This window comes from Hippocampus bargibanti, linkage group LG07 (genome assembly GCF_051943395.1).
Source record: "Hippocampus bargibanti isolate YZ-2025 linkage group LG07, ASM5194339v1, whole genome shotgun sequence".
NCBI lineage: Eukaryota > Metazoa > Chordata > Actinopteri > Syngnathiformes > Syngnathidae > Hippocampus > Hippocampus bargibanti.
In genome coordinates this window covers 15920866-15942732 of record NC_142740.1, presented here as the reverse complement: position 1 = coordinate 15942732, position 21867 = coordinate 15920866, and the positions used below count along the sequence as shown (strand labels likewise).

At 43.1% G+C, this 21867-nt stretch overlaps 2 protein-coding genes across 3 annotated transcripts in view; both read left to right on the top strand.

Moving 5' to 3' along the window:
- The first annotated feature begins 993 nt into the window (after positions 1-993).
- Positions 994-11090, top strand: hmg20b (high mobility group 20B). 2 transcript variants are annotated; one of them, XM_089001559.1, is made up of 9 exons: positions 994-1098; positions 1357-1451; positions 5824-6024; positions 7270-7390; positions 7485-7531; positions 8839-8905; positions 9911-10126; positions 10272-10404; positions 10619-11090. In XM_089001559.1, the coding sequence occupies exons 2-9, from the start codon at positions 1371-1373 to the stop codon at positions 10629-10631; spliced, it is 879 nt and encodes a 292-aa protein (XP_088857685.1). In that variant the 5' UTR covers positions 994-1098; positions 1357-1370; the 3' UTR covers positions 10632-11090. The 2 variants fall into 2 exon arrangements, with proteins under 2 accessions (XP_088857685.1, XP_088857686.1); XM_089001560.1 differs by having other exon boundaries at positions 10272-11090.
- Positions 11091-11867: 777 nt separating this feature from the next.
- unc13a (unc-13 homolog A (C. elegans)) overlaps positions 11868-21867 on the top strand; it is a 60107-nt gene continuing 50107 nt past the window's right edge. Inside the window, exons 1-3 of the mRNA XM_089001801.1 lie at positions 11868-12234; positions 21325-21354; positions 21447-21546. Of these exons, the coding sequence (XP_088857927.1) occupies positions 12213-12234; positions 21325-21354; positions 21447-21546 (152 nt within the window). The 5' untranslated portion in view covers positions 11868-12212. The remainder of the gene's footprint in view (positions 12235-21324; positions 21355-21446; positions 21547-21867) is intronic.

Sequence of the window (21867 nt, the reverse complement as noted above, 5' to 3'; positions counted from 1 at the left end):
TTTCCATCGAAGGGGCAAAGTTAAAGAAATCAACATTTATTGAAAAATGGAATCACTTTCAACATTCAAAACATATTATTACACAACGAAATATGCAGGCTCAATAATACCTACTTGTGTTAAATTCCGCCAAATCATAGATGGTTTGTCCTGACGGCGCGCTCAACAAACTCTCCACTGACGCCCTCGCCCTCACGCACAAACAATACACGTGTACCGTCGCCGAGCACACAGACGTACGCTACCTGCAGTTGAAATTTGCATACTCGGCACGGCAGCCAATCAGAAGCCTGCTTCTTTCTTCCGGACTTTCGCAAGCGTTATAAAGTCGTGCAATTGCATGTCGTTTTCCAAAATAGATGCACAGAACCTCAGCCCAGAAGAAAGATTCAAAAGAAGCTAACAACATATGTGACGCTACAAAACGTAAATTTACATTAAACCGTGACTGTAAAGTGTATGTGAGACTTATGAAAGGGGCTTAGTGGCTCGTAGGAAGCAATGCAAACGTTGCATTGTGCACCGCAATGACAATCGACTACTGCAGCAAAATCTACAGCCATGCACATTTACCGTAAATTAAGCAAGGTAGCATTTATAGTAGGTACATTCTTGATTTAAAAAAAAAACTTTATACCTTGTGACAATGTTTTTAATTGGGATTAGTTGTCTCATTGTGCTTCGAGTTGTGAAAAATGGGCCAGGCAACTTTTCAGTTATCTGCCCTGTTGTTCGCTCACTTTTTGTCATGAGTTTTAGACACTCTTTGTACTATAATTTCGGCAAGTTCGGCGGGCCGGATTAAAACGCCTCACGGGCCGTATGTGGCCCGCGGGCCGTAGTTTGCCCATGCCTGTTCTAGTTATTCCGAGAAATTTCGTTTTAAGCAACGTAATACTTCGGAGACTGATCATATGCCAATATGACCAATTGCCAATGAGAAGTGATCGTCTCGACCAATCGGGATGAAAGAAATCAACCAATTGCATATCTGCTTCCTTGTCTTCCTGTTTTACCGCTCCGCCCCCCAACCTCCGTGAACGACGTAATTATTTAAACGGAATAATCATAAAACAATTATTCAACAACGTATTTCTCGTAAGTTCTTTCATGAGAATGCAGTTTTCTGTGTATGCTTGTTTTTGTGATAGTTCTCCCCGCCCCATCAATGTTTTTCCTGTATATTGTCTCACAATTAGCCACACTGGATGCTAGCAAGCAGTTTCTTCGCGTCGTAGAAGCGGCGCCCATGTGATGGACGTTGTCTAAAATTTTTCTCAACTGTGATCTGCTGTTCCCACTATGACGAAACGCGGCGTAAATCTGACTGGTTTTGCTTCGTTTATCCTTCAACAGGACTGACAGAGATAATGGGTGGTGTCAAACAGGAACAGAATGATGCTCCGCAACAGCCGAGAGCCTCACAGTCCACCGAACAGCCTCAAGATGAGGTGGGCGCTTTGTTTTCATACGCTGGACCTCCAACATTGACTTGCTGGCTGCCGTCGTTCCACTTTTTCCAATGTGCTATGATGTAATTACAATTAGTTCGTTTTAAGTTCCAGCAGATGTCATTGTGCATTTATTGGCAAACCTCGGTTTCCCATGCAGTTCAGTTCCAACGGCGACGACCTAATTTAAATCCGAACGTGCTGTCTATGAACTTTAATCGGTTTCCATGTAAATATTTCCTGTAATTATTACTTTACTGATGATGATGATCTGTCTATCCTAAGGCAGTAGTAAAGTAATAATTATAGGAAATATTTACATGGAAACGGATTAAAGTTCATAGATATGAAGCAATTAACTGAATACACTGTTCGTATGCTGTTAATTGGGCAAGACCATATCACAACAAAAACCCGAAGACTAAGATGTTAAACCTTGGTATGATGAATGTAATGAATCTTATAATGCTTCAGTATTATTTTTGCAATGTAAATATCCATCCATCCATCCATTTTCTGTACCGCTTATTCCTCATTAGAGTCGCGGGGGTTGCTGGAGCCTATCTCAGCTGTCTTCGGGCACGAGGCGGGGGACACCCTGAATTGGTTGCCAGCCAGTCGCAGGGCACAGAAAGACATAGAATTGGTTGCCAGCCAATCGCAGGGCACACAAAGACATACAACAGTCACTCTCACACCTAGGGACAATTTGGAGTGGCCAATCTGCCTGCCATGCATGTTTTTGGCGTGTGGGAGGAAACCGGAGGACCCGGAGAAAACCCACGCGGGCCCGGGGAGAACATGCAAGCTCCACACAGGGAGGGCGGGCTGGGACGCGGACCAGCGACCTCTGCACTTTGCTAAACACTCGACTACCGGGCCGCCTGCAATGTAAACAATAATTTAATATTATGCTTTGTATACATATTGTCCAATTAATAACAATAACCATAAGTTGGTATGCATAATATTGACTTTACATTTGTATATTATACAATTGGACCTTGTCCAGAAGAATTTATCGACCATTGACAATTACATGGATGTTTTAAAAAATGTTCTTTTAATTGTGCTTTGCATACAATAATGAGCCCAGACCACATGGATGTATCCATCCATCCATCTTCTGCCGCTTATCCGGGGTCGGGTCGTGGGGGCAGCAGCTTCAGTAGGGAATCCCAGACTTCCCTCTCCCCAGCCACTTCTTCTAGCTCGTCCTGGCGGATCCCGAGGCATTCCCAGGCCAGCTGGGAGACATAGTCTCTCCAGTGTGTCCTGGGTCGTCCCCGGGGTCTCCTGGCAGTGGGGCATGCTCGGAACACCTCACCAGGGAGGTGTCCAGGGGACATCCTAATCAGATGCCCGAGCCACCTCATCTGGCTCCTCTCTATGTGGAGGAGGAGCGGCTCGACTCTGAGCCCCACCCAGATGACCGATCTTCTCACCTTATATCTAAGGGAGAGCCCGGACACGCTACGGAGAAAGCTCATTTCGGCCACTTGCATCCGGGATCTCGTTCTTTCGGGCACAACCCATAGCTTGTGACCATAGATGAGGGTTGGGATGTAGATCGACTGGTAAATTGAGAGCTTTGCTTTTTGGCTCAGCTCCTTCTTCACCACGACAGATCGGTACAAAGTCCGCATCACGGCAGACACCGCACCAATCCGCCTGTCGACCTCTCGCTCCCTCAGACCCTCATTCGTGAACAAGATACTTAAACCCAGATACTTAAACTCCTCCCCTTGAGGTAAAATCTCCTCCCCGACCCGGAGAGGGCACTCCACCCTTTTCCGACTAAGGACCATTGTCTCATATTTGGAGGTGCTCATTCTCATCCCAACCGCTTCACATTCGGCTGTGAAACGCTCGGGAGAGAGTTGGAGAGCTCCACTTGAAGGCCCCAAGAGTACCACATCATCTGCAAAAAGCAGAGATGCTATACTGAGGCCACAAAAACGGAAACCTTCAACACTTCGGCTGCGCCTAGAAATTCTGTCCATAAAGGTTATGAACAGAATCGGTGACAAAGGGCAGCCTTGGCGGAGCCCAACCCTCACTGGAAACGATTCCGACTTACTGCCGGCAATGCGAACCAGACTGACATCGGTCGCATAGGGACCGAACGGCCCGTATCAGGCGCTCCTGTATCCCTTACTCCCGAAGCACCCTCTACAGAACTCCACAAGGGACACGGTCAAACGCTTTCTCCAAGTCCACAAAGCACATGTAGACTGGTTGGGCGAATTCCCATGCACCCTCGGGGACCCTGCTAAGGGTGTAGAGCTGGTCCACTGTTCCGCGACCGGGACGAAAACCACACTGTTCCTCCTCAATCTGAGGCTCGACTTTCCGACGGACCCGCCCCTCTAGAACCCCTGAATAGACCTTTCCAGGGAGGCTGAGGAGTGTGATCCCTCTGTAGTTGGAACACACCCTCTGGTCCGCCTTTTTGAAAACGGGGACCACCACCCCGGTCTGCCAATCCAGAGGCACTCTCTCCATGCAATGTTGCAGAGGCGTGTCAGCCAAGACAGCCCCACAACATCCAGAGCCTTTAGGAACTCCGGGCGGATCTCATCCACCCCCGGGGCCTTGCCACCGAGGAGCTTTTTAACCACCTCGGTGACTTCAGCCACAGAGATCGGAGAGCCCACCTCGGAGTCCCCAGACACTGCTTCCTCCAAAGAAGGCGTGTTGGTGGATTTGAGGAGGTCTTCGAAGTACTCTGCCCACCGGTTCACGACGTCTCGAGTCGAGGTCAGCAGCGCCCCATCCTCACTGTACACAGTGTTAGTGGTGCACTGCTTTCCCCTCCTGAGACGCCAAATGGTGGACCAGAATTTTCTCGAAGTGGTCCGGAAGTCGGCTTCCATGGCCTCACCGAACTCGTCCCATGCCCGTGTTTTTGCCTCGGCGACCACAGAGGCTGCATTGCACTTGGCTAATCGATACTTGTCAGCTGTCTCAGGGGTCCCACAGGCCATATAGGCCCGGTAGGACTCCTTCAGCTTTACGGCATCCCTTACTACTGGTGTCCACCAGCGAGTACGGAGGTTGCCGCCACGACAGGCACAAACCACCTTACGGCCACAACTCCGATTTGCCGCCTCAGCAAGGGAGGTACGGAACATGGTCCATTCGGACTCAATGTCCCCCACTTCCCCCGGGACATGTGTAAAGTTCTGCCGGAGGTGGGAGTTGAAACTCCTTCTGACAGGGGATTCCGCCAGACGTTCCCAACAAACCCTCACAACACTTTTGGGTCTGCCATGTCGGACTGGCATCTTCCCCCACCAATGGAGCCTACTCACCACCAGGCGAGTGTCGCAAACATGAGGCCGCAAATCCGATGATACAACTACAAAGTCAATCATCGAACTGCGACCAAGGGTGTCCTGGTGCCACGTGCACATATGGACACCCTTATGTTTAAATAAAGTGTTTGTTATAGACAATCCGTGTCGAGCACAGAAGTCCAATAACAAAACACCAGTCGTGTTCTGATCGGGGGGGCCATTCCTCTCAATCACGCACCTCCAGGTCTCACTGTCATTGCCCACATGAGCATTGAAATCGCCCAGCAGAACAAGGGAGTCCCCAGGGGGAGCGCTCTACAGCACACCTCGAAAGGTCTCCAAAAAGGATGGGTACGCTGAACTGCTGTTTGGTGTATATGCACAAACAACAGTCAGAACCCGTACCCCCACCTGAAGGCGGAGGGAAGCAACCATTTCGTCTACCGGGGTGAATCCCAACGTGCAGGCGGTGAGCCGGGGGGCATTAAGTATGCCGACACCTGCTCCACGCCTCTTACCGTGGGCAACTCCAGAGTTGAAGAGAGTCCAACCCATGTTTCCTCTTTGGGCTGAGCCCGACCGGGCCCCATGGGTGTAGGCCTGGCCACCAGGCGCTCGCCAACGAGCCCCATCTCCAGGCCTGGCTCCAGAGAAGGGCCCCGGTGACCCGCGTCCGGGCAAGGGAAAACCAAGTCCGTTCATGTTTCTCTTCATTGGGATCTTTTGAGTCGTACTTTGTCTGGTCCCTCACTCAGGACCTGTTTGCCATGGGTGAACCTGCCAGGGGCTTAAAGCCCCAGACAACCGAGCTCCTAGGATCACTGGGACACACAAACCCCTCCACCATGGTAAGGTGACGACTCATGGAGATTTAGAATCAAAATGGCCTGGCACCAGGGCAAAAACAAATGTGCAGCAACGTATGTGTTTTTTCCACAGCGCAAGATACTGTATAAAATTTTCAATTCCAAAATTATTTTTAAAACATCTAATCTTTTCCCAATATGACTAAACCAAAATTTATCAACAACTCTTGTCTAATACAACCCTCATGTTGCTTACTTTCACCGCAGCCCAAGAAGAGAGGTTGGCCTAAGGGCAAGAAAAGGAAAAAAGTGCTACCCAATGGTCCCAAGGCGCCGGTCACCGGGTACGTCCGCTTTTTGAATGAGCGGCGAGAGGTGATGCGCGCCCGGTATCCTGATCTCCCTTTCCCGGAAATCACCAAGAGGCTCGGAGCAGAATGGACACGATTAGCGGCAAATGACAAACAGGTAATTTCAATCAATCCAAAGCCCCTTAAAGGACAACCGACGCATCCCGACAAGTTGTATCCATAATTTGTAAAATCACTTCAAATTACTTCTACTGAGCGTATTTTACAAAGATTCCACCGCATATAGCTATATTTTACGTTTTAAGACTCGCACTGAATATTCGGGAAGTCTTGTTTTTGAGTTTGTGACGATACCTACCGTGATGTCACGTCTGGAACGCCCCTGACCGAGAAAGTGACACACAATGCATTTTGGGCTAAAAACTTCATGTTGATCCGTGTTGATGGCGAAATTAGTAGGAAAACACATAAGTAAAGTGATGGTGAATCGTTGTGTTTTGCACCGAGACTACTATTTGATACTAGCTGACACAAATTCCCAGAAGACAAATGAGCCTATTTCCAACGGAGGTTGGGCGCCATCTTGTGCATTTTCCGGGACGCTACATTGCAGTCCAGACGCCTCAAAATGACACGGAAGGTCTTCTTTAATCGATTGCAAACATGTATGCTTTCCTCTTCAGAACTATTTGAAGCATATTCATAACTGGATGAGTAACAAGAAAGCATATTCTCCGAATCTGAAGCCATTGTTTTGATTCTCGAGCAAGGCAAGACATCTTGGCGTGACGTCACGAACTGGGGGCGGAACTTTCTGAAAATGCCCAATTCGCAGCTCAATTTTTTGTAGATTTTGGACACTTCTTCTGAAACTGAATATTTCTGAGGTCATTTTGAAGTAGTTTTGGGACACTTCATTCAGTCATTTTTATTGGTGTTTTTCATTTGACTAATAATAGCATGCGCGTTTTGGGTATTTTAGATGCTATAAAACGTTTTTCTGATGCCAGTTAGGAAACAAAAAAATGGTTTTGGTTGTCCTTTAATGGCAAGATTGATGTATCCAGTTAAACATATTTGGGTCCTTATTTGTCTTACAATGGAGATGTTCTCCAAAATAACGGAACAAACATTACTTAATTAACAATTCATTTGACCTGCTGAAGAAAGGACGATCAGACCAATATCTGAAAGTCTCGAAAGGCTAGAAACAACTCATAAAATACTGCGACAGGTGTTTAGAGTTTACATACAATAGCCACTCCCACAAAATCCAGTTGCACAACCAGGTCCATCGCCTCTGTCATTCACATTTTATAAAGTCTCCTGTGGAACTCTTAATTTGTAGCACAATGGCAGGTCCATATTATGTTTGGAATTCATCTTGATTGTGAATTGGCAGCGTTATCTGGACGAGGCGGAGCGGGAGAAGATGCAGTATGCCCAGGAACTGAAAGAATATCATCAGACGGAAGCATATCAGATCACAAGCACAAAAATACAAGACAAGAGGATCAAGAAAGGTGACTGCCACGTTGTCTCGATTATATGCGCCGTGCCAAGCACAACATTGCCTGTGTATTATGCACTTGTACTCATACATGATCTCTCTTTCAGAGGACAATCCATCGGTACTCATCAGTGCCAGTTCAGGTTTGCCAAAGGTGTGTGGCACTCCCTTCACACACCCAGAGAATTACTTTATTTGGAGCTGTGTAATCCAGCTGCACCAGAAGTACACTGACACATTTATTAGCCGGTCAAAACAGCGGGATTTTTTTCTGTGGGTTTATTATTGTGATTCCATGTAGAACCTATATTCATAACGATTTCAGTGACATATGCAAACTTTTTGATCAGAATGGAAACTCACATGAATAAGCTGTTGCATGAAACACGATAATAATAATAATAATATATTTGACTCGGTGAAACAGCATATGGCTCACCCAAAATTATTCTTGGACCCTCTGTTCCGGGAAACAATTAACAATGTTAAGTTTGTGATCAGCAAGTCTCTAAGTAGTTCAATATAAGTGACAATAACTGCTGTGGTAGTCAGAACACGTATCTTCCTTTAAAGGACAACCGACGTCACTTTTTTGTTTTTTAACTGACATCAGAAACGTTTTATAGCATTTAAAATGCCCAAAACACGCAGTATGATTTTTATTCAAATGCAAAACACCAATAAAAATGACTTAGTGTCCAAAATCTGCAAAAAAAATTGAGCTGCGAATTGGGCATTTTAGAAAGTCCCGCCCCCAGTTCGTGACGTCACGCCAAGACGTCTTGCATTGCTGGAGAATAAAAACAATGGCTTCAGATTAGGAGAATATGCTTTCTTGTTACACATCCAGTTATGAATATGATTCAAATAGTTATGAAGAGTAAAGCATACATGTTTGCAATCGATTAAAGAATTTATTCTGTGCCATTTTGAGGCAACATTGGGGGGAAATGTCTCACCCAAAAAGAGGCAGAAGAAAATGGCGACCTCTTGTAGCTATGACAGTGTATTGCATTTCCACAGGCTGATAAATTCCTTATATGGAGCTTGAACGCCCTCTTCTGGCGGCTTTTGGGTGCAACACGGTTTTCAGACCAAACAAGTACAGCAAAATACATTGACGTGATGGAAGAACTGCTACAATGTGGTTTTTTTTTCGGTCAGCTGCATTCCTTTCGTGACGTCGCGTACGGACTCGTCACCAACTCAAAAACAAGACTTCCTGAATATTCAGCGCGAGTCTTAAAACGTAAAATATAGCTATATGCGGTGGAATCGTATTAAAATACGCTCAGTAGAAGTCATTTGAAGCCATTTTACAAATTATGAACACAACTTGTCCGGAGACGTCGGTTGTCCTTTAAGTCAAACTTAAAACAAAAAACTAAACCAATCCCATTTTGCCAAGACGTGTGTGCATGTGTGTGTGTCTATCTTCATTTTCCTCCCTTGCCCCAACAGACATCCGAGTTCCCAAGCCGGTTTGACATCCCAATCTTCACAGAGGAGTTCCTCGATCAGAACAAAGGTAAACAACAAATAAAATACAGTGACACCTCAGCTTACCAACGCTTTAGCTCACAAACTTTTCGCCTTACGAACATTAAATTCGCAAGAATATACATGTAATCTTGGGATACAAACTAGTTTTTGGCGGACGAACCAAACCACACAGAATCACTGTGGCTGGCGGACTAGTTTTCGGCGGCTGAACACCAAACCACACGGTCGAACAGCGCCACGGTGGCTGGCGGACTAGTTTTCCACACCCTCATTGAGGGCAGACGTGGTTTGCTATCGAGTGGAGTACTTTTGCTATTATGGGACCGAAAAAGACGCCACCACAGGCTAGTGTTAAGCCGAAGAGGACACAAAAGAAAATTCTGGTCGAGCAGAAGAAGGAGATCATCGAAAAACACGAACGAGGTGTGTGTTTGTGTGATTTAGCGTCCCAGTACCGTTACGCTAAGTCGACCATTGCTACGTGTGGCTAAAAGTGTTTCTGTGTTGTCAAAGCAACGGTCTCCGGAAATAGAAGAGGTTGAAAAACTGTTGGTTTGCATTAATGAAAAGCAGCTAGCAGGGGACATTGTGAGTGAGGGTATTATCGCTGAGAAAGCACGGCAACTTCACTTGGATATCATCAAGAGGCAACTACATCAACAACCATCACAAAGGTAAATAAAATGACTGTATTATATAGTACCGTTTATGTCTTTAATTACAATCCAATAGAATATTTATTATACATAAAATAAGTTATATTTTGTGTAGTTTTAAGGCTTATTTAGTAGAAAATTATGTTTTATTGGGACCTGGGCTCAGATTTTTCTCATTTTTAATGTGATCTTGTGGGAAATAAATGTTTGGCAGACGAACTTTTGGCCCTACACACACTTTCTGGGAACCAATTAAGTTTGTAAGCTGATGTAACACTGTCTTTCTTTTTAGGAGTGGCGGTAGTTGTCGTGGTTCACATGGTGGACAATTCATTTCAATTGCATGATTGTCTATTTTCTCAATCGGACTGCAGCTCGAGAGGCGGAGTTGCGTCGACTTCGCAAAGCCAACGTGGAGTTCGAGGAGCAAAATGCAGTCCTGCAAAGGCACATCAAAGATATGTACAACGCCAAAGAGCGCCTGGAGGCGGAACTGAGCCAGGACGAGAAGCGCACACAGGCTCTGCATCAGCACTTGTTGGCCATTAAACACACGCTGGTTAATAGTCTGTCTGCTGTGCCGCTACCAGGTTAGCAGTCACTGTGTCGCCTCCTTTAATGGACTTCTTTGACGGACGCATCACTCCAAGAGTATTGGAACTGTGAAGCCAAAATGTTGTTAATTTTATTTCAGACATTGCACATTTTTTCTCCCTCCTCTCTGTCCTAAAACAGGCACAGGTGAGACAGCAACTCTCGGAAACTTGGATTCGTATCTCAGTCGTCTCAGCTGCGCGCTCGAAGGGAACCCTCACAAGCACCGGGCCTTGTTTACGCAGCTTTGTGATATCCTCTCTCACCTGGACAGGTAGATTGCTTATTTTCTGACTTCTGTCACAGACGCAAACACCAAAACAACATTCTCTGAAGCACTCCGCACAGAGGCTTTTGTTTTTCCAACTTCTTGTATGGTTGGAGCTTCAGCTCTTGAGACTATTAGAACACTTCAAAAGTCAAATTCTCATATGTCGCCCACACTTAATGTGATGTGATCTCCAAATCAATCTTTTATGTTTTTAAAGTGAGAAGTTGTAGGACAACTGCACAATCCCTCCCACCTCCCAAGTCATTCCTGCCCATGTGGAGTTTCAGCAACATATTGTCGTCTCCAATCTACGACATCTGGGCCAATGGTGCAAACTTCTCGGGAGATTGAAAGGGCGGTGCCACCAATACGTGGGTCGAAGTGTGCACCACCGAATGTGTGACTTTGTTAAAAGCGTGCAGAAATTATTTTGTAATGCGTACTCTCTGTTTACTTTGTCAATAATGAGGAGTTTACAACTAATGTCATGTGGCATCAGTGGCTGGGATCATCTGTGTGCAGTGTTACTTAGGATAACTACAAGTAAAATAGATGAAATTATGCTTTTGACTTGATCATGAAATGTAGTCATATCAACTTTTATTTGGTGTGAACTTTATTGGTATTTTGACCAAAATGCTGTTTGAAACTGTGCTGAAAATATTTCAAATATAAGATACGCAAACTTCTCTCTGTGTCACATTTATTGTCAAACACTAACTGAGCGCTTTACACTTTCTATTGAGATCTAACACACGAATTCTATTAAAATGACCATATTTTAAAATTCTTCAAAAAAATAAAAGTGGGGTTTTAAGAGGTAATAAATATGACAATCTTTGTTTTTATGGTTGTAGTAGAGGTACTGCTGTGCTCTCACTTAGTTTCTAATATGTCCACTAATTTAAATACTGTAGACAAAATAAGAGTACAACCACATGAATAAACGTAATGTACTCACACACAATATTATATTTAATTAGATTATTAGTAGGTCTGGTACCACAAAAATAAAGTTTAATTTGCACAACTTCCAGCAGAATGCAGTGTTGGGCTACCCTCAAGTCCTTTTCACTTTCTGGTGAAAAAAAAAGCATGCAAAAGAACAAGTTCCTCACAACCTGATGTACACGTATTACCAAACAAAAATTGGTCAAGTGTCAGATGGCTGGAACCAAATGTTTTAATATATAGGCAGTGGTGCATATTTAATTAAGAAGGATATACGTACATAAAAATTTGAAACTCTTTCAATTTAATCAGGCACCCGCACATACTGTTAATTCATAAAATTCATAGGTATGTGACTAAAATAATTCCCTGTTTCCCAATTAGTGTCAGTGAAATATAGACTAAAAATAGGAAAAGCCGGAAGGGATAGAAGTAGGCTAAAAAGTCACGTGCTAAAAAATTGTTAGTGGGCGGGGCTCAGAATCTTACGTTATCCTACACGCTACCTTGACGTCACTACGCAGACAGAGCTGTGGGCTCAGCGCTGGTTCCGAAAGCCCGACCAAGATGGCTGAGAGCTGAGACGGGCAAGGAAAAGATTATTTCAGCGCACGGACACCTTAGTTAGCTTTTGAATTATTGGCCGGTGGACCTCTGCCCTCACCGTCAAGCTAAGTGGGAAGAAATTCTCACTCATGTGTGCATCGTGACACCCGTCGGAACGCGGTGGTGGTGGTGCTGCTGCTGCTGCTAGGTGGACGTGTCTTCCCTCTCTCGCCGCTTTGAAGACGGCGTTTTTACGGTCACCGGGAAAGCAGCCAAGACGCCGGGAATTGACCCAAAAAAAGCCCTTTCGAGAGATGTCCTTGCTGTGTGTTGGAGGTAGGACGTTTTCAAGACGTTTCTCATGGCGTTCTAATGTTTTCATATCAGTCATGTGTGAAGAAATAGATCCAATTCATGGTGCGGCCAACAACATTTACGGAGTAGGTGTCAAATGCTCTAAAACAAGATGTAAAGCATTCTCGCGTCAGTACAGTCACATACTGGAAGTGCGTGTTTTGTGGCGTACTTTTACAGTACAGAGTGTCCTGGTTTCAACCGTAAATGTTCCATTTCAGAGAAAAATCTTGCATGCCTCAAAAGTCAAAATAAAAACTCAGGAGTGCAAAAGGCAATACATGATGCGAGCAAACGCAGACTTGGGCAAACTTTTGGGTTCAAACGGATCATATTTCATTGATAGAAATCGACAGTCTCCCTGACTCGTTTGTACAGTAGAGGTTAAAAAAAGAAATGACTTAAATGTGTAATGTTTTTTGTTGCTTTGTATTTTTTAACAAAACAATCACCCATCTATCTAATCCTCACAAGGTTTGACAGTGTGCTGGATTCTGTTAAGGTGGTCTTCAGGCAGGGGATGGGGTGCACCCTAAACTGGTGGGCAGCCAATCACAGAGCACACTGAGACACATTTGCGCTCACAATCACACCTATACGTCACTCAATAAATGGATACTTGATGTGTGTCGAGATTGGTAAGGTGGTGGTGGTGTACCTAATAAACAGACAGGAGGAAGGAGCAGGGTGTATTGGACAAATTGTCTAAAATAAAGTCAACAGGAACAAAATATCAAACAACTGAGGCATCAGAACAAAAAGGTTCAAAGTAGCAAACAAAAACATGAGTAATACATGACAAGGTATAACAAATCTGCCAGGGGGAAACAAACCATGACCCGATCCTGAATGGTCGTGCAGGGAGTCCTTTTAACTGCCACTGATTAAATTGATCAACACTTGTGCAGCTGCAGGCGGGGACCGACAGTGCCACCTGTTGGTCGCAAACCGAAACGTGACAATGTGACCCTTATTATTGTACTCATATGTTTATATTTGTTCAATCCCAAGTCACTTAGTGTATAGGCAAGCAACCGTTCGCTCATATTTACACTGATAGACAGTTTCCTAATTCAAAAATGACAACGGGCATTCTTGTAAACTAAGCCCAAGTCGATTACCCCAAACCCCTTTTTAGCCTGTTTTGGATGATTTGCTTCGCCGACGTACCGGTATCTTCATTTCATTGAAGCCTCCAAGGAGTTACAAAGAGGCGCCACCTTTATGAAACTCTTCCATCTTTTCCACAATAGCTCCTGAGCTGTGCATTGCACAGATGTCAGGTTCGTGATTCAGCCGATGTTTTTATGTCCTTCGTGTTGGCCTGGCAACCTGTTCAGTCTCAGTACTTTTGTATTCTCATCATTATGCTATGTTGTAGGCCCGAGGTTAACCTAAATTAAGGTTTATGTCAGTCGATTTAAGGCGCTATCACCATTGTAAACCAGAAATGTGACATCTCAACTGGAATTTGATACGATGGATTGTGCTGTCACACAAGCTTAATCAGCACATTTAAATGTGGACACAGATGTGACATTGTTATGAACCTACATGGACATGAAAAGGACTCAGCATATATCCACAGCGGAATGACTTTCCATGAGGGGGAAAAATAACTGTGTCATGTAATTTGATTGCAATTACCAAACTAAATGTGTAGTACTCATCAGTCAGGTTAGTCGAGGAGGTTTAAGGAAAATCTAATTATTGCGACAGTTCTTGTATTGGATTTTGCAGGATTCTGTGGGCGAGGGGTTCTCAACCTCTATATTGTGAACATTTTGCTGGGCGTTTTGTAAGTGTTTTACATAGCAGCAATATATAAGTCGAAGTGCGAGAAGCTTTTAGTAGCTATTAGTCGAATATGTGACGACTGTCCACCTCCATTTTACTGTCACTTTGACAGAAAAGCACGTGGCATCTTAAGTGGACCGTCTCAGGAAATTATCATTGCTTGAGCTGCCCCACTTGTGATTGCATTGATTATCTTGGATTTCCTCTTTTTTGTTGAGAAAATTAGCTCTTGCAATGGAATCAGCTTTTTCTGTTGAATTTTGTATTCATCCCTGCTTCCCCAGTTGTTCTGCTTCAGTCGTATATGCTTTCAAGCATCCCCCCACTCTCACCATCCCTCCAAATCCCACTCCTACCCTCCATCCGCCTTTCCGGCTATACCCCCTCCCCATTTCCCATACTCTGTCACGCTGAAGTGGATATTTTTAGAGTTGGGGATGCAGCTCGCTGTGCCAGCTCACACACAGAGATTAATGGAGCATGAGAGAAAGGCAGAGGAAGGGTGCACACGTGTGAGCTCACCACATGGCAGCGGGAGCGCGTAGGAGAGGGTGAGGAGGAGGGTGAAGGAAGGACTGGTTCCTTGGGAGTAAACAGCATTTGAGGAGGAGTGTTGACAATGCTGCAGCCCGAGATGCATCTGCCATTTACCGACTATTTCAAGGGAAGGCGCGCAAGCAATGAGCTTCCAGGGAATATACGCTCAGTCCCCCAAAGGCGTGTGACCGCCTTGGTGGCAAATGAGCTTGTTCTCAGGAGATTTTAGTCGAAATTCCCATGAAATGTCACGAATTGTAATTAGTCTCCAAACTGCATGATGGTGTTTGGCGTTTCATGAAAAGGAGTTGCTTTTTTAGCCTTGCCGTGCCATCTTGCAGCATTGCAAGGGGGAGCCGGTGACCTTCTCTCACCCTGAATTGATTACCTGTCAATCACAAGGCTGACATATGGAAGAAACTTCTCACTCAGTTTCACACCTGTAGAGGCTTGAGTGTCATTTTAGTTCAGAGGCCACATTCATAATTGGATCTGCAAGTGGGCTAGACCATTTGTGGACTAATAAGATATAAATCATGTAATTCCATTTTTTCAGGTTCATTCAAATACGTGTAAAAATATTCACATTTATCCATCCATCCATTTTACAGATCACATTATCTTCATGAAGGTCACAGGGGGTGCTGGAGCCTATTCCAGCCGTTTTCAGGCTCTTGGACACCCTAAATTGGTTGCCAGCCAACCTCAGGGCACACAGAGACAAAAAAACATTCACGTTCAAACTCACACCGAGGGACAATTTGGAGTGTTCAATCAGCCTGCCATGCATGTTTTTAGAATGTGTGAGGAAACTGGAGGACCCGGAGAAAACCAATGTGGGGAGAACAGGCAAACTCCACACAGGGTGGCCTGACCGGGTCTTGAACTCATGACCTCTGCACTGTGAAGCCGGCGTGCTAATCACTCGACTACTGGGCTGCCCATTCGCATTTATAGATTTTCTAATTTACAAATCTTGTTTCAAATAATACAAGCAAACTGGAATTTCTTGACAAAACTGAGTGCAGATTCATCCATATTATCAATATGTCTTTTAATTTTCAACTTTCATTCACTGCCAGATGATGTGCACAAATGTGTCCATTCCAGTGCCAGGGTTATTGTCATTGTCACTCGAATTCCAGGACCAACAGAATATTGAGTTTTAGGACTACATCAACATTCAATTCCGTGTAAGAAACTTTAGACTCTCTTCTTTCATCACAAAAAAAGAGTTAATTCCTAAATTATATTGGTCTGGAGTTATATGAGCTTGAAATGAGGCCGGCTGTCCAAAATCCAATGCAATACACACATAATGTATTAGTTTATACAGTGAGACCTCAACTTACGAACACCTTATCTTACAAACTTTTCATCTTATGAACGTCAAATTTATGAAATTTAAATCTTATAATAAGCACTATTTTCATAATACACACCCACCACGGCTGGTGGAGAAATCTTCGTCGGAAGAACACCAAAGCACACGACATTCAGATCTGGCGGAGTGATCTTCGGCGGAAGCACACGACCGAACAGCGCTCCAGCCGGAGCTACTTTCCACACCCCCTCTCATTGAATGCACACGTCGATCGCCTACTTGGAGCTTTTTTGCTGATAATTTTACTATGATGGGACCGAAAAAAAAAACCACCACAGGCTCGTGTTCAGCCCAAGAAGACACAAAATAAAATCACCGTTGCTGAGAAGAAGGAGATAATTGAAAAACCCGAACGAGGTGTCCATTTGTGTGTTTTAGTGGCCGAGCACGGCTATGCTAAGTCAACCATTGCTACCATTCTCCGGAACAGAAAAGCCATCAAAGGTGCGTCTGTTGCAAAAGGTGTTTCCGTGCTCTCAATGCGACGGTCTCAGGCAATCGAAGAAGTTGAAAAGCAGCTATCCGGCGACAGCGTGAGTAAAGCTATTTTATGCGAGAAAGCACGGCTAATTCACGCCGATATCGCCATGCGCCAACCTAGAAGTTTGCCGCTTATTGAGGATTTTAAAGCCAGTAACGGATGGTTCAAGAACATCTGAGGAGGAGATGGCTGCAGCATCAAGTGAGCTCATAAAGGCAATGTTGGCAAAGTGGAATGATGTGCAGGCTTTTACCGAACAGTTCCATTCAGAAAGAACTGTAGCTATGACAATCATCAACATGATGAACAATAATGTGATGCCTCAGCTTCGTAAGACTTAAAGTCAGAAAGCAACAGGTGTCAATTAAGAGGTTTTTAATCAGCAAAAATGATGAGGAGTCTCCAAAGAAAAAAGAAGAGAAGCCACACCAGAGGTTAAGTTACCAACAGCCCTTATGGAAGGTGACTCTCCTTCCATAAGCCATCAACGACCATCAAAAAGGTAAATAAAACTAAAACTAAAATTTTACAGCAGTTTATTTCTTTAAGTACAGTCCTCATGTAATGTGCCTCTCTTTCCAAACAGCAATTCCCTTTGACCTTCGACCTCCAACGCCATTCCATCAAGCCATCAATGACCATCACAAATATAAATAAAGTGACTTTATGATACAATGCAGTGTATTTCTTTCATTACAATGCAATAGCACATTTATTATACATAGAATAAGGTATGTTGTGTGTAGTTTTAAGGCTTATTTGGTTGAAAATTATATTTTATGGAAACCCGGGAATGGATTATTCCGATTTTAATGGTTTCCTATGGGAAAAAAAATGAGGTACACACTTTTCGCCTTACACACTCTCTTTGGGAACCAATTAAGTTTGTAAGTTGAGGTCTCACTGTATAGCGCTTTAACAACAGCTCAAGATGGCACAAAGCGCTAACATTAAAAAAGGGAATTGCTGCCCCCTTGTGGGCAGAGGCCCTGGCCAGCACTTTATCGTCACCCAAACAAGAAAAAACAAAACCCGAATTAATTCGAGAATGGCGCCCTATGTCATATTTTCAATTTCTGAATAAATTCGTGAATGGCAGTGAATGAGTTAACCTCACAGTGGATCAATGTACTTTTTACAAAGCTACCTAGTAAGACCTAGAAATAATTTTTCAATATACAGTAAAGTCTCGTTATATCGATATCGGATATATCGATAGTCCCGGTTATATCGATACTATTTCTATGCACGCACGGACAAAATTACATGCAAACAGGGTCGGATATATCGATAGTCCCGGTTATATCGATATTTTTTCGGACTCCCTTGAATATCGATATAACGAGACTTTACTGTACATAAATTCCCCAAAACGTCGGAAATATGAGGCTTACCTACTAACAATCTTACATCAATTACATTCTAACATTATTAATACCTAAATTGCATGCTAACATGCACTCAATAAATATATTTATTATCGTCTCCACAACATACAGTATTTGAATTCCAGGCCTATGTAAAGAAATATCGCTTTTTGACAAGATTGCTTTATAAAACCTGACATTATAATACAGTGGATACATTCTCACACTGTTCAGTTAAATCAATTCCTTCATCTGCTGCGGCATTAAGAGTCGGCATCTGCTGTTGGCAACCAGCCTCAATATTTTTTTTTTAATTCAAATGGCATGCAAACATACAAAGCAACAGAAACAAACAAACAACACTGCAAACAAAACACAACAAAAGTAAACAAACCCATTGGTTTTGACTAGCTCGTGGAGCTTCTAGAAGTAAATCTGAGGTGTATCTCAGCAAATCTTTCTGCATACTTAATATTTTCCAAATAGTTGGCAATATACATTAGGTGACATAATCGCATAATTGCATAAGAGACAGTAACATACATTAGGTGATATAATCGCGTAAGAGACAGTACCTGATCGCACAGGAAATAGGAGTTCCTGACAGATAATCATTATACAAGAAGAAAAAAGAGGAGAGAAGAAAGAACTAGAAGAGAGAGAGAGCTTTCATCGAGTCTGCACAACATAGTGAAATTGACAAAAAAGAGAGGGGGGGAACACCAGATGAATCGGCAAGCACATCATCCTATGCCATATTTCATTAACAAATCATGTGTTTTGATAGCGTTTGGGTCGGCAGATGGTTGAATTGTTTTCTGATATAGTTTCATTTCATTTTGAAATATTACAAATAGGGGTTTCTTCCCACAAAATTTAGATTTATGAATATGATGTTTGGCAAGAAAAACTAATAAATTAATAATAAAATATTTATTGTTGGTCTTGTTGTAATATCCAAACAGCATGTCTTTGTAATGAAATATGAACGGAGAAGTGATTTTACATTGAACATATTTGACAAAGTGTTTCTAGAAGCGAGTAGTTTCGGGACAAGCCCAGAAGAGGTGAGTTGCAGTTTCAGGCTCAGCTTCACAAAATGTACAAGATATATCCTGTAAGGACCGTATCTTATGTTTAACAGAATAGCAACGGTGCAAAAGTTTCTAGGTTATTTCTCTTTGTTTGTTTGAGATGAAAAATTTATATGGGACGGTCCAAACCTTTTCCCATGGGATATTTGGGACATACGTTCTCCAGTGATGAACAACGTAGGGAACCGTCACAAAAGTTTTTGAAACAAATGTCGAATTGCACGGTTCCGATTTCGAGCAATTGATGAGAAACAGAGTTTCCCCAAGGCAGTTTCTGTCACTGGAATTGGCGGTGGTCTGTCGGGAGTAGCGTAGTGACCCTGAACAGGCTTATGATACCACTTGGGATGGCATCCATAACGATGGCAAAGTCCTTGGGGGTCAAAGGGATTTGATGCGTATTGAGAAACTCAGCATAGTTCATTAAAACATTGTTTGTGTTAAAAAGTTGCTTTACATAAATGATACCCAAGTCAATCCATCTCGACAAAAACAGTGATTTGTTTTTGTACAAAATATGACAGTTATTCCAGATCATACATGATGATGCATCATCATGCGGAAAGAAAGAATGGTTATACAGTAGGCACCAGGCTAATAAAACTTATTTATGGAATTTTGATAGGTTAACAGGCAATTTTTCAACCTTATAATTACATTTCAGCAAGAAAGACAGACCACCAAGTCGGGAAAACATGGATTTTGGAATGAAATTCCAGATTGCATCAGGGCTACACAGATAATTACGCAGCCAGTTAATCTTAAACGTGTAGTTTAGAGAAGTAAAGTCCAAAACATTTAGGCCTTCCTTTAACGTCCTGGATATGACAGAGTTTCTTATATAATGAGTTTTATTTTTCCATACAAAGTTATACATTATTTTGTCCATTGTCTTACATGCACTTGGATCCACATTTAAAGCCATTGTAGGATATACAAACCGAGCGATTCCCTCACTTTTTGCTCGCAGTATTCTTCCGTTTAATGATAGATCCCTTTGTAACCAGTGATTAAAGCGCTTCTTGGTTTTATCAATTATTGGATCGAGGTTCAGATGACAACGCTCTTCGTCGTCTTTGGCCATGACAACACCTAGGTACGTCACTTGATTTTTCACAGGTATGTTGTGTAGCATAGACTCATTACATGATTTCACAACTAACAACTCACATTTATTTATATTAAGCAAAAGACTTGACACTTTGGAAAACTCTTTAACCAGAGCTATGGCCTTTGGAATTTGCTCAGAATTTTTCAGGAAGAGTGTGGTGTCATCTGCCACCTGGCTAATCACAACCTGCCTACCCGCTACTTCAATACCTTGGACCTCGCTTTCAGTGACCAACAGTGATACGATTTGTGCTGAAAGTAAGAATAAATAGGGAGAAATGCGACAACCTTGACGGATAACACGGGAGACGATGAAGCGAGGGGACATACCATATTTAAGCAGTATTGAGGAGGTGCAGTTGGTGTACAGTGTCTTAACAGCCTGAGTAAAGTAAAACGGTGTTCCAAAGTGTCAAAAGCTTTGTAACCAGCCTCAATATATCAAGACAAGGAAGATCATTGTGACTCATTTTCCCAGACGGTGACAGCACAGCAGCATCGACATCAGTTGTAGACAAACTGGTCTCTTAAAGGACAACCGACGTCACTTTTTTGTTTCCAAACATAATATAGAAATACATAGAAGTTTTCCAAATATAAGGCGCACAACATTATAAGGTGCTACAGTAGCGACTCAGGTTCAGGCTCAGACAAGGGGAAATGGAGTCAGAGGCTGCTGACAGTAATCGAGAGACCTTTTGTGGCTCAATATTACTTCACATATCATACGCACCTGCGTTTAAGGCGCAGCGTCATCTTTTGAAGAAAATAAAGGCTTTTGGGTGTGCGTTATAGACCAGAAAATATGGTAATTTGTCAAAGTATTGAACTTTGGCGCATTATTCTAAAAAGTGATGAGTAACCGTCAGACAAAACAGAAAAAAACAATTAAATACAATTGTCTGTGAAAAAACAGAGACCTGATACAGAGGCATGAGACACACATTTACCATTTTGAAATCCTTTGAGTGTCCACGAAGACCAAAATATTTGTATAGAAACACACAAATATGTTTTTCCTTATTTCCACTAACTGTGCACCCCTCGCCATCAGCTTGTCCGCGGTCTACTGGCCATTCACGATCGACATACTAAATTGAGCACCCACTTTGGATGCTCACAAAGCTATCGTCCCCCAAAAACATTTTATGTATTTTTTTTTTTTTTTGATTTTTTATTTTTGACCTTTGAGGCCTTTTTTTCCCTCAAAAAAATGTTCCGCTCCAAATTGTTCCACCTTTGGGGCAATATTTAGTATTTACACATGTACACTGTTTGAATTTTCATTTTATGTCTTTGCAGTGAAAAAAGCCAAGCTTGATGGACCCCAAGGTAAGATTTTTTTACTCACAATACTCCAACCGGTTTGCCGCAATTGTATGAACCCAGGATCTTTATCTGTAACATTGTTGCACATCCTGCAGAAAAATTCAACACTTACGTGACCCTAAAGGTGCAGAATGTCAAGAGCACCACCATCGCCGTACGCGGCAGTCAGCCGTGCTGGGAGCAGGACTTTATGTTGTGAGTCTTTAGTCTTTAGTCTTTAGTCTTTAGTCTGACTCTCTCTTTTTGTGAAAAACTTTCTCGTTATTGCATTATTCTCTGTCTCTCTTGCAGAACATAATCTTGCCACCTACCATGTGGTTTACTGAGCCACATGTTTGTCTCATGGGGAAATTTATGTTATTTATTTTAGGGGGGGCCTTGTTTCATCCAAGGATCGATCACGCAGGTGTCAGCTTTATATTCCGTGGCTTTTCAGTTCATCCACATCCGCATTTTCTGTGGCGTTAGATATGGAGTTTGTAAACTATATACAGCTTTAACACCAGATGGGAGATA